General features: G+C 45.7%; 4 protein-coding genes across 4 annotated transcripts; 1 reads left to right on the forward strand and 3 right to left on the reverse strand.

The window, feature by feature from the left end:
* Nucleotides 1–193: 193 nt before the first annotated feature.
* On the reverse strand, nucleotides 194–7,509 carry LOC120456594 (phospholipid-transporting ATPase ABCA3). Its single transcript, XM_039643503.2, has 13 exons — nucleotides 7,128–7,509; nucleotides 6,428–7,013; nucleotides 6,219–6,362; nucleotides 5,404–6,160; nucleotides 4,532–5,016; nucleotides 4,185–4,464; nucleotides 3,557–4,067; nucleotides 2,511–3,196; nucleotides 1,997–2,135; nucleotides 1,755–1,937; nucleotides 832–1,491; nucleotides 701–766; nucleotides 194–533 (listed from the first exon to the last, which is right to left on the reverse strand). The coding sequence occupies exons 1-13, from the start codon at nucleotides 7,343–7,345 to the stop codon at nucleotides 281–283; spliced, it is 4,968 nt and encodes a 1,655-aa protein (XP_039499437.1). The 5' UTR covers nucleotides 7,346–7,509; the 3' UTR covers nucleotides 194–280.
* A 787-nt stretch (nucleotides 7,510–8,296) lies between these two features.
* LOC120455183 (26S proteasome regulatory subunit 8) lies at nucleotides 8,297–10,063 on the forward strand. The gene is made up of 3 exons (XM_039641118.1): nucleotides 8,297–8,456; nucleotides 8,516–8,660; nucleotides 8,940–10,063. The coding sequence occupies exons 1-3, from the start codon at nucleotides 8,439–8,441 to the stop codon at nucleotides 9,992–9,994; spliced, it is 1,218 nt and encodes a 405-aa protein (XP_039497052.1). The 5' UTR covers nucleotides 8,297–8,438; the 3' UTR covers nucleotides 9,995–10,063.
* Nucleotides 10,064–10,335: 272 nt separating this feature from the next.
* Nucleotides 10,336–11,253, reverse strand: LOC120455185 (acyl-CoA-binding domain-containing protein 6). The gene has a single exon (XM_039641123.2). The coding sequence runs from the start codon at nucleotides 11,251–11,253 to the stop codon at nucleotides 10,522–10,524; it is 732 nt and encodes a 243-aa protein (XP_039497057.1). The 3' UTR covers nucleotides 10,336–10,521.
* Nucleotides 11,254–11,311: 58 nt separating this feature from the next.
* Nucleotides 11,312–11,816, reverse strand: LOC120455186 (SRA stem-loop-interacting RNA-binding protein, mitochondrial). The gene is made up of 2 exons (XM_039641124.2): nucleotides 11,679–11,816; nucleotides 11,312–11,597 (listed from the first exon to the last, which is right to left on the reverse strand). Exon 2 carries the CDS (start codon nucleotides 11,582–11,584, stop codon nucleotides 11,312–11,314), a length of 273 nt encoding a protein of 90 aa, XP_039497058.1. The 5' UTR covers nucleotides 11,585–11,597; nucleotides 11,679–11,816.
* Between the last annotated feature and the right edge of the window lie 243 nt (nucleotides 11,817–12,059).

Raw genomic sequence — 12,059 nt, forward strand, 5'->3', positions numbered from 1 at the left:
GTGTGGAACCATCAAGATTCTCAATCGTTGACAACGGGAAAGCCCACATTTCCAAGGGCCTTCGTCTGGACAACCGAGGCCAGACATTGACCTCCGAGTAAGTCGGCCCAAGAGTCTATGAACATACAAATGTGTTCAGATTTAGTTCAGATTTGGTTGATTTTAGGGGGTTGAAAAATGAAAGTCATTCTCATTTCAGCACGGTTTAAAAACGTATAATGTCAAAGTTTATAAAATATGCGTGGCAAAACAGTATGTCTTCCCCAATAAATGCTCGGAATCACTTCTTTCCCCTGCCCTTTTTGGTGGTTGTTGTGTCCAGGGGAAGCGGACCCTCCGTCTGGACGAGATGATGCTTCAACTGGGCCCGTGTCTCCTGCACCTGGGCCACCACACTGATCATGTCCGCCTGGTAGATGCAGTAGTCACTCACGTTTAGACGCAACTTGTTCTTCTCCATGGCGCCATACAGAAATGAGTAAACGATGTGGCCCACGGGCACGTAGAACTTGAACCAATTGTTTAGACGTCCTCTGAAACATAAATTATTCAAAATAAGTTATTATAAAATCTTTGTTGTGTAACCCAAAAATGATTGTTTAAGCCAAACTCAAGCTATGATCCAGTAAAAGTGAAACCCATCCAAACGATAATGATATTAAAAGTAATGCTATTTATATAGCAGGAGGCAAGCACTTACACTAGCTCAGATCGGTTGTGCAGGAAGTTGACGAACTTGGCCAAATTTTCCACATCCTTACGCAAACTGAAGGAGAGAAAAAAGTGGTTATTAAGCCATGAGCCAGAAGTCATAGCTATGTAAAAACCCACTTCTCCTCCGATTCGGCGAGGGTGGCTCCATCACGGATGAGCCGGATCTCCAGGTAAAATCCGTGGCTGTACTTGTATCGCAGATACTGCAGGCTGCCGATGGCCAGCATCTCGCTGTCCTGAAACAGGATAATGAAGTCGGCAAGGATCTTGCACTCCAGCTCATCGTTGGTGGCAAAAATGATCGTCTTGCCGCAGTATCGGATATACCGAAGGATGTTCCAGATTTCCCGCCTGGTAGTTGCCGGCATGCCGCACGTGGGCTCGTCCAAAACGAGTACCTTGTTGTAGGCCACCAGTGCCAGGGCGATTTTTAACTTTTGCCGCTTCTCCGCCGTCAGCAAACTGCACTTCCGGTGCATCCACCCGGTCATGTTAAGCATGAGACACAGATCATGCATCTTTTCGCCGATCTTAGCCTCGGGAACACCACGGATCATGCACAAAAGGCGAATGTGCTCCCGCGGTGTCAGCTCATTCAGGAGTCCTTTGTGCTGCGGACAGTAGCCCATGTAGGTGTGGATGCTTTCCAGATCATACTTGAAGTCTAGGCCTCGCATGTAGATCTCGCCAAATGCGAATCCCTTCTGGCCCACCAGCTGCCTTATCAAGTGACTCTTGCCAGAGTTGCGAGGCCCGAAGATGCCCATGCACATGTATCTAGAAAAAAACATACACCTGGTGAATAAGTGAAAAATTCGAGCTTCTGGGAAAACACCACTTGTAAAATAGCGAACTGACGTTCTGTAACACAAAAATCGCATGCCTAATCGCAGCTTTCTAGGATCTGGTCGTTTATACGGACGGACAGACAAACGGACAGTCTCAATCGACTCGCCTAGTGAACCACATTGAAAATCTATACTTCAGATAAGAGTTTTATATCCTTATGTACAATATATAGGGGACTACTCCACACTCACTTGTTGAGGGCAAAGGAGACAGTGTGTATTCTTTTGCCTGCAGTTGGGACCCTGGACTCCACCTGATCCACTAAGAAGACGGACTGCTTGGCCTTGGTGTTATCCGCTTCGGCGATCTTTAGCTTCACGTCTGCCACATCACCATCGTCGAAGGGATAGGTGGCGGTTCTCATATTACGAAGACTGCCGGAGAGTCGGTTTTGGTTTATAGGTCGATACATATAAATATATTATAAACTCACTCTCTGGGTGTATGAAACTTCTTTTCCCTGCGATGCAGCTCAATCCAGAAAATCAGCATTAAGATAAATAAAGCAGACAATAACATGTACACAATGGGAGGTAAAATCCCCGGAGCAGCCCACTTGAACAGAGTGTCAACTAGAGCAAACCAATGAAAAAAAGTATTACATAAAATAAATATTTATTAATTTGGCAAGAAATTTGCAAGTATTACACAACATATTAGGATCATGCAATTTTCATGAGATTTCGGATTAAGCACTGCTACGAAAAAAATTATTGAAGATATTTGATTTATTAAATAAGGCACGAAACCGGATGGTCTCTTAACTAATATCAAAATAAAACATTTACGGAATTTAATTTAAGAAAACGGTCCAAAAATAAGCCATGACCAATAATAGCACCAAGATTTTTAAATGGCATTTTAAGATAAATAAAAACTGAACAGTTTGCTTAAAAACAAAACTAAAATAGAGGGAAAATAATGGATTACCCGGCCCGAGGACTCACATTTGCAATTCGGCACCACCTCCTTCATGTTCTCCTTCGTGCAGCTGTCGTGCGCCTCGCACTTGTCGACGCAGATTTCCTGCTCCAGATACCGGGCGTACACATTGCTAACTCCGTCCAGGAGCGAGAATCCGGGCGACATGCAGGCGGCGTAGAAGAAGATCTTATTGCTGTTCGCGACGTCCCAGTATATGATATAGAGTACCAGGCCGGATGTTCCCTGCAGGAGTACGGAAACGAGAAATGCCCGGACCATCGACTTGTTCACGAACATGGACACCAGGTAGGTGAGTGGCAGGGCCGCCAGTCCGAAGATGGTCAACAGTAGCACCAGGATAGCGTTCTCGGCAAACCCAAAGCCACCGATGCCCATCAGACTCATGATAACCACAAGGATGATCGAGTAGACGAAGAAGGTGAACCAGTCCCAAAACAGATTGATGCCCCAGAAGACCCTCAAGCCAAGTCCGGCCATATGTTGCAGGAATCGAACACCATACATCTCCTCCTCCACCAGGGGGATGACGAAAACGGACACGGTCAGCGGTATGATGCAGCCGACAACCAATGGCACATGGATGTGTGCGATCTTGTTGTCCAGCACATTGATCTTCCGAGACAGCCGTGTGGGCAGCGGATGGTTCTCCACCAGGGCAACTACATCCTTTTGCTCGGGATATGAAAGTCTGAAAATAAAGACCACAGAGAACTCTTTAGTTAGGTAATTCGTATCGTTAAATACTTGTCACTCGGCTATTAAAAATATATGCGAGAAAGACTAAAACTGCTTTAGAGACAGCTTTGATACAAAATGTGCACTGCAAAATAGCCGCCAATAGAAACTGCATCTCTCTAGCTCTCATAGTTGCAAAGATCCCGCCGTTCATACGGACAGATATACGGACAGACAAGACTAGATCGACTCGACTAGTGATCCTGATCAATGATATAGCCCCTGGATTATACATTAAATCCAACTTAATTCTATTAAGATCTTATCACAATTAAAAGAGAAGTCTTTTAAAATAATTTAAAATAATTCTTACCTAAGTATAACATTATGCAGTAAGTTCAGCATCATGGGAGCCGAGTGAAATATATCCTGAGTTATATAGCCGTTTAGATATTCCTCCCCGTCCGCCTCCACTGCCCCAAAACTGCTTAGCTCGTTCTTCTTTTTAAGATCGTTCCGATAGCTTCCTTTTTTACAAACGAAGGATTCGTCATCAAAAGTTCGGGAGACATCGACGCTTTTCTTCTCGTTAACTTTCACCGCTGACTGGATGTCGATGTACCCGCATCCCTTTAGATTTGGCATGTATTTGAGCACGTCCTCTGGATCGTTGAAACCAATATGAATCGAGTTCTGACGCACTTTCGGCACATCCAGCGCCACGGACAGACGTGCAATGATGGCAATCAAAACGAAGCTGGTGAAGATCATGATAACGGGCCAGACATTGGGCGCCGTGTGGATCATCTTCTTGTAGAACATTGCTCGCATGCGTTGTTTGGTCAGTTGACTCTTGGAAACCACCTGGTATTTAAATGTTTGCGCTGCAGAAACGGATAGAATTTACATTTAATCTGTAGCTGAATAGTTCTTTTTTCACATGGCTAAATATAATTGCCCCCAAATAGGCATTACCCCAGGTTCGATGGCTTTATACGTACTGACATCCGGAATCATCTGTTGCTGCAGTCGAAACGAGGTGACCAGTGTCATGTAGATGTCGGAGAGTTCCGCACCCACCACTCTCACATTCTCAATGCCCAGCATCTTGCGATCGATCTCCAGGTGAATCAGTAGCTTCTGCAGCCTGGGTCGGTATATCACAGGCAGCCTGTAAGTCAGGGTATCACCGATCTCATTTTCCGGCTCGATGTTGTACATAATCTGGTTTATGTAGTCAGTGATAGGCTGATCAGGCACATGAGGCTTCTTGATGATGACCTTGAAAAAGAGACCGATACGCGTTATCAGTTATAGATCTGTTGATATAAAATCGGTTTATAAATACCAGATCCACATAGCTGCTGAACTTGGCTCGCAAAAAGAATGGTGTGCCACTGGCTTCCAGGACGCCCAGGCTGAGGATCCCGATGCGATCTGCGACGTGCTCCGCCTCGCCAACACTGTAAGTGGCTATGATAAAGGCACGATTTTCCTTCTCCGCATGGACAATAGCCCAAAACATCTGCGCCTCCCGCCCCGTAAGCTGGGTGGTCGGCTCCTCCATTATAATGATGGGCGTATCTCCGGCCAGGCAGCAGCACAGCGCCACCAGTTTCATGGAGCCCGAACTCAGCTTTCCGATCCGGACCCTCCGACTCTCCACGTGCTGATCCAGTATGGCCAACCACTTGCGCCTCTCGATTTCGTAGCGATCGGACTCGCTGGGCGACAGTTTCAGGCGCACATGGTAGTCGATGGTCTGTTCCACGGTCAAGTGCTTGTTGAGCCCATGCTCATCGAAACGGAAGTCCACCATGCGACGGGCTTCGCCTAGTTGAATTGGTTCTTATGAGTATGGGTAGTCATACAGCGTACCTCGACTATTAGATACCCCTCACTCACCCAGCTAATGGAAGTGCGAGAAAGTGGGAGATATGGAGCAGAAATCTTATGGTTAAGCATGCAGATGGCTTAGATTAATGGTTGTGGGCGTTCGAGTGGGCGTGGCAAACTTACTCGTTCCCAGCTCTTTTAGATCCCAAGATCTCGACGTTTATAAGGACAGACAAACGGACATGGTCATATTAACTTGGCTTATGATCCTGATTAATAATATATATACTTTAAAGGGTCGGAAACGCTTCCGGTTAAGTACCTGTTAATTACACTTCGACGCATCTAGTGCACCCTTTTACTCTACCAGATTAACCAACTTACCATTGGGCTGATAGCTATTGCCCTTAATTAATACACTGCCACGAAGTGGGAACTTGAGGCCGGCCAGAATCCTCAGAAGTGTAAGTTTACCGGAGCCAATGTGGCCGAGAATCACAAACACCTCGCCACGATAGATTCGCATGGATATGTTCTTCAGGATCTTTCGCTCCGAGTCGCGATGTGATGTGCTGACATGACGCAATCGCAAAAGCTCCACACTGCCCACATCACCGTACTCAAAGTTCTGGAAGCTCGGAGCCCTGCCCAAATACATAATGGTGTTATCCGAATCCTGTATCTTCCGAGGCCTATTGTTCACTACACGCCGACTGAGGAAGGTGCCCGGCATTCGCCACTGAATCGCCAGTAGAATGAGGAAGTAAATCAAGGCCGAGCTAATGGCCGATGAGAAGATCACAACGAAATCGATGGTGTTCACCATTTCTGGTTCCTCGATGCAGCTCCTGAACAAACTCATGCTGAAGTGCATCTGGCAGTTGCAGAAAGCCACCAGGATGAAGAACACATAGTACTTGTGGATGTCCCAGTAGCGTTCCAGGATAATGCAGAATGCCGCGTACATGAACAGCCAGAGCAGCAAGGCGAAAAGGACCGCATTCGTGGGATTGGCGAACAGTTTGGCCACCACCATTCCGGTAATAATGATCTCCACGGTGTACACTATGATGAAACAGACAAAGGCTATCGTTCCAGTGCCGGAAAACTCGCCTTCACGCATTCCAAATGCCCAAAAGGTCTAAATATATTGGTTAAATTACTTCAGTTTTAAGTACGGCCAAGTGACACGGACTCACCAACACCATTACTGTATATATGGTACCCAAAATGCACATTCTGAGAAATAGCACCAAAAACTTGATGCCCCACTGCATGCCAAAGGAGTAGCCGTAGTGCCACTGGTGCACCATCACACCATCCTCCACCTGGGCGGCCACGTTCTGGGAAAGAGCCAGAGAGCTTTCTAATATTTCATGTCATTATGGTTCTTGGGTGGCGTACTCACTCTGATGATATTCAGGAAGGGCAGAAGGTATATAAAGTTATACAAGAATGTGGGCAGCCGGGCGACACTCATCACGGAGCACGGCTCGTCGGCGGCCTTCAGTAGGATGTTGTAGACCTCGACATTGGGTTCCTTATAGGGGGTGACCGAGTCTTTGGTCAAAAGGTGGTACCATTCCACAAAGATCTGATGCTGCAGCTGCAGGAAACCCTCGCGAATATATATATCCTGCTTTTTATCGTGCTTGGCCCGATCCCGTGCGTGATTAATGCGACCCGAGCAGCGGGTTATCCACAGGCGATCTTCGGTGAGGAACGGAGCGATTGTGCGGAACTCGCTGGGGAATCGTATCGAGACGGATAGCGTCAGAGGAATGCCCCCATCACGGAGCTCATTGAAAACAATGCCCGCCAGGGTAGTCCGCTCGTCGAACTGATTTTGCATTTCGGACTCGCTCTCGTATCCCACCGTTGAGCTCAGTTCCAGCGTTTTGGCCACATTCTTGGTCACGTCCGACGTGAAATCCGTTTTGGGCGTGAAGGCTAGAATGTACTTGGTTTTCTCCCGCTTCGAGTCCGCCATGCGTCTGCGGAAAGTAATATAATCATGGAGTTATTAGCATAATTTGAGACCAACTTTGAAAGGAGCTACATTCAAAAAGTACGCTCAAAATTGACCCATTTAAAGAGCTTGCACTTACGTCAATATATTTATGTCCTGCAGCTTGTGGGATACGATGCTCTGTTCGTTTTCGTTATCGGTGGTCGTGTAGAGAAGTCGCTTGGAGTGGGCAATGGGATTTAAGAAGATCACAAGGACCATAATCACCAGGGCGGCGATCTCGAAGAGTGTCCGTCGCCACAAGTTCAACTCGATCCGGATGTAGCGCTTGAACAGAAGTCCCTTGGTGGCCGGCATTTTAGACTTTCAAATATAAATTTAACAAACGAAAGAAAATTGATTGTGAGATCTGTACTCTTGCACAAAATAGAAGGTTTAAGTGTGGGAAGTTGTTCGGTTTTCGGCAGGGGATTTTGAATATATTTTTTATTTTGCGTCAAAACATATCAGTACTTTGTTCTCAAAGCACATTTTGATGAATAGACGGAACCCATTTGAACTTAAAATTTTTTGAAACTTTGAACGATAATATTGAAAATCAGGCGACAACTTTGTTTTTGATTAACAAGATGTTTCATGCACATTTACTATTCATAATTTATAAGAAATACAATTACATTCTATTGATTTTATTATCAATTATAATTAATTACTTATAAATTGCTTTACGAGAGAACGCCTTAGTCGACTATCACATACTCATACTCGGGAAAAGCGATTGCAACTAGTAAATCTGATCTGATCTGATGGCATGCTGTAAACTTTTGATTTCAGGAGTAATTCCGAAAATATTTGGGGTTACGCTAGATGTTACTGAAACAAATAGTTAGTACCAAAAAAAAAAAACCATAGAATGTATTTCCAAGGCGTGGGCTATATTTGCTTCTATGGATGTGAAATTTTCTGACAGTTTTTCTATTGTTATAATTCCTTATATTTTGACGTTCATACGGACAGAGAGACGGGCAAACAAACGGACGGACAGACAAGTCCTGTTCGACTTTGAAAATGATTATGATTAAAAATATATGTAAGTAAAACATAAGCAAACACTTCCTTTTCGCTGTTACACACTTTGCAACGAATCTAGAATACCCTTATTCTCTAAGAGTAACGCGTATACCTACATATTTTTAATATCTTCTTTTAATCATCTAGTGAAACATTTAATTTAAGAACATTAGCTAGGTTTCCCACCTAGCTATTTTTATCGATTCCGATTATTCTGTGATATCGGTGGACTGACTGCAGTGCGATAAGGGGCATGTTCCATCTCCAAAAGCAAATGCCGAGTCATACAAAATACCAAAATTAACTCAAAGTTTAAGCATTGTGAAGGAAACACGACGAATAATAACAAATTAAATTGTAATCAGGTCCGGCAAACAAAATGACGGTGACGAATCGGGTATGTGCCTTTGAATTCCTTAGCTGTTTTGTCGCGGAAAACTAATGCTGTTTTCCCAGATGGAAATCGAGTCGGCCTACCAAAAAGGCGAGGGATTCCGCTCCTACTACATCCAAAAGATCGAGGAACTGCAGCTGGTTGTGGCCGAGAAGCACCAGAATCTAAGACGTCTGCAAGCCCAGCGCAATGAGCTCAATGCTAAAGGTAAATTTACTGCAGGGTATCCACTTCACGTTGTTTCCATTGTGGGTTAGCTATGGGACATAGCAACCATATACTGAAAAATCTTGGGATAAATGCCCACAATCACTATAAAGGCACTTTATGCCAAGGTAAATTTAAGCACATCTTTACTGAGAACCAAAAATATACTTTCTTATTTAAGATTGTATCATTATTTGTTTTCATCATAGCATTTTGCCTTTGAAAACCGAAGGACTTGCTTATTTTAAAAACCAATCCTAATAAGCACTTCTTTTGCAGTTCGCATGCTGCGGGAGGAGCTGCAGCTGCTCCAGGAACAGGGTAGCTATGTGGGCGAGGTTGTGAAACCGATGGACAAGAAGAAGGTGCTGGTCAAGGTGCATCCCGAGGGCAAGTTCGTCGTCGACCTGGACAAAAACATAGATATTAACGACGTTACCCCCAATTGCCGTGTGGCGCTGCGCAATGAGAGCTATACGCTGCACAAGATTCTGCCCAATAAGGTGGATCCGCTGGTCTCGCTTATGATGGTCGAAAAAGTGCCTGATTCCACATATGAAATGGTTGGCGGCCTGGACAAACAGATTAAGGAGATCAAGGAGGTGATTGAGTTGCCCGTAAAGCATCCAGAGTTGTTCGATGCTTTGGGTATTGCCCAGCCGAAGGGAGTGCTCCTTTATGGACCTCCGGGTACAGGAAAGACTTTACTGGCCAGGGCCGTTGCCCATCATACCGAGTGCACCTTCATTCGTGTCTCTGGCTCGGAGCTGGTCCAGAAATTCATCGGCGAGGGCTCGCGCATGGTGCGAGAACTCTTTGTAATGGCCCGCGAACATGCGCCTTCCATTATTTTCATGGACGAAATCGATTCTATTGGCTCGTCGCGTATCGAGTCGGGATCCGGCGGCGATTCCGAGGTGCAGCGTACTATGCTGGAGCTACTCAATCAGCTGGATGGCTTTGAGGCCACCAAGAACATCAAGGTGATCATGGCCACCAATCGCATTGACATTCTGGATCCCGCTCTGCTGCGTCCCGGCCGCATTGATCGCAAGATCGAGTTCCCGCCACCAAACGAGGAGGCGCGTCTGGACATCCTTAAGATTCACTCCCGTAAGATGAACCTAACGCGTGGAATTAATCTGCGCAAGATAGCCGAGCTTATGCCAGGTGCATCGGGTGCGGAGGTTAAGGGCGTCTGTACGGAGGCCGGCATGTATGCGCTGCGCGAGCGCCGTGTCCATGTCACCCAGGAGGACTTCGAGATGGCCGTGGCCAAGGTGATGCAGAAGGACTCGGAAAAGAACATGTCTATCAAGAAGCTGTGGAAGTAGGCATTGATCGACCACTGCAAACGAACCCTTATTTCATTGTCAATAAAATACATCCGTTAGTAACATAAATTCATTCTTGTGTCATTGGATTTACTCCTTAGGCAATAAGCTAATCTTCAAAGATAACTTCCATTCAATGGTGTTTGAAGAATACAAAAGATTTTCAGATAGAGTTGCAGCTTTATAAGAAATACATCACAGCTTTTCATCAGAATAACAAAGAAAAAAGAGCTGTCCATCTCTTTCTTTTTCAGACCACGACGCTTGTAGTTACTGCTGCATGTTAAGATTTCCTAAAATTCCATTACATTAGATAGTTCTGGAGAAAAGTATATTCAAAATTACATTTATGAATGTTTATTATAGTTCCAAAGAACTTAACAACTTAAAATGTTAAAAATGTGTTCCACTTCTAAATATCGTAAAAATAACTCAAATGCTTTTTAACTTGTCGGTGATTTACAATGGTTCACAGCACCTTGCGGACTTTAAAGCAAAAGAGCACCTAGCGACTTAAGATTTTGGCATCAGGATGCGGATCCAGCGAGTCGTTTCCGTTCCGTTTGAAGCACCTGGCAGATCTGTTCATCGTCAGCCACGTCGTAACAAGTCTGTCCATCTGAATCGCATAGCTCCAGATTGGCCCTTAGCTCCAGCAGGCATAGAAGCGCCTCCAAGTGTCCACAACTGGCGGCGTAGTGCAGCGGTGTCTGTTGTTCCGCATCTCGCTGATCTACATTAGCGCCACTCCGGACCAGAAACTGGATGATTTCGACGGCATTGCGATCGGTGGCCCAATGGATGAGCGCCATGCCATGCTCGTCCAGCTTAACCAAATCATCGGGCTGCAGCAGTTCTCGGAGCCTTTCTAGATTGTTCTCCTTGACGTGGTCAAACAGGGTCTTTTCGCTGTCCAACCGCTGGTCCTCCAGTGGAGCCGATTCAATAGAGTGAACGACCCACCCTGGGTTGCGCCGGGACCGCCAGTTGGGTTGCAGCTCCTGCAGTTTCTGAACGTAGGCCTGCCTGGCAGCGAAGGGGGACATTGTTCCCAGATTCCGCCACGCCTGCCACTTGCTTTTGGCCTTCAATTGGAGCAGACCCGGACTTGGCTCCTCGCAGGGGCCGTTCGTGGCCTGCTTGTAGTATCCGTAAAAGAGTAGAAGGTCCGCGGAGCCAATGCTGGTCGACTGTTTGGCCACATGCTCGGTGGCTAGGTGAAATAGCTCCTCCTCGGGATCCGTATCGCTGTCCGACATGTCAACAAAAAAAAAAACTACCAAGCTTATAAACTAAATGACAATTGAAGAGGGAAATCTAGGATTTCTGTATGTTGAGGTAGTTGCCCTCCAGTATGTGCTTCTGTTCGTTCTCGATCTTCTCCAGCGCGGCCAAACTATTAAAACTAACGAAGCCGTAGCCCTTGGAGCACCCCGTTCGCTTGTCGAAGATCACGTTGGCGGACACCACGCGTCCGAATTCGCGGAAGTAGCCACGCAACTCCTGGTGGCCCACTGTCCACGGCAGATTGCCCACGAAAATGCGGTGCACTGATTTTCCGACTTTTGCTACAGCTGCGGCGGTGGCCATGGATTCGGTTTTCCTAAATACGGGGAGGCTTCGTGTTAAATATGCTTGTATGGTTCTTGGGGCCAAGGCGATCTGGATTCGGGCGACTCCTTACCAGTTGCGTTGCGTAAAAACTGCGGCGCTTCAGTTTCACGGTAACTTGCTGTTTTTGTCGGAAAAGCAGGCGGTCATAACCTCAAAGTGACAGCTAACAGCACTTTGCGATGTCTAGTACACTACATGTCTACTACATGTCTAGTACATCGATTTACGTATATAATCGATACTGCTAAGGAAGACATAGCGAAAGACTTTAATGTAGTCAACCAATTAAAAAACATGTTATGATTTTTATATTACGCCTACGCCTTAAATAGTTGATACAAAATAAAAAGCTTGTCTCAATAGATATCTTTATAAATCGTGTTTAACAACATGTAAGCATTTTTCTTACGCTAACATATTATTGTTACTCAGACCAGCGGAAGGCAGTTTC

The sequence above is a fragment of the Drosophila santomea genome, chromosome X, assembly GCF_016746245.2.
Source record: "Drosophila santomea strain STO CAGO 1482 chromosome X, Prin_Dsan_1.1, whole genome shotgun sequence".
NCBI lineage: Eukaryota > Metazoa > Arthropoda > Insecta > Diptera > Drosophilidae > Drosophila > Drosophila santomea.

Excerpts from the sequence above, each read along its gene's own strand:
- LOC120456594 (XM_039643503.2), bottom strand. The coding sequence starts at position 7,345 with ATGCCGGCCACCAAGGGACTTCTGTTCAAGCGCTACATCCGGATCGAG. Across the intron at positions 4,465-4,531 it reads TCAGCAGCTATGTGGATCTG|GTCATCATCAAGAAGCCTCA; the intron begins GTATTTATAAAC and ends CTCTTTTTCAAG. Across the intron at positions 4,068-4,184 it reads ACAGATGATTCCGGATGTCA|CGCAAACATTTAAATACCAG; the intron begins GTACGTATAAAG and ends CCGTTTCTGCAG.
- LOC120455183 (XM_039641118.1), top strand. Across the intron at positions 8,661-8,939 it reads CAATGAGCTCAATGCTAAAG|TTCGCATGCTGCGGGAGGAG; the intron begins GTAAATTTACTG and ends CTTCTTTTGCAG.
- LOC120455185 (XM_039641123.2), bottom strand. The coding sequence starts at position 11,253 with ATGTCGGACAGCGATACGGATCCCGAGGAGGAGCTATTTCACCTAGCC.
- LOC120455186 (XM_039641124.2), bottom strand. The coding sequence starts at position 11,584 with ATGGCCACCGCCGCAGCTGTAGCAAAAGTCGGAAAATCAGTGCACCGC.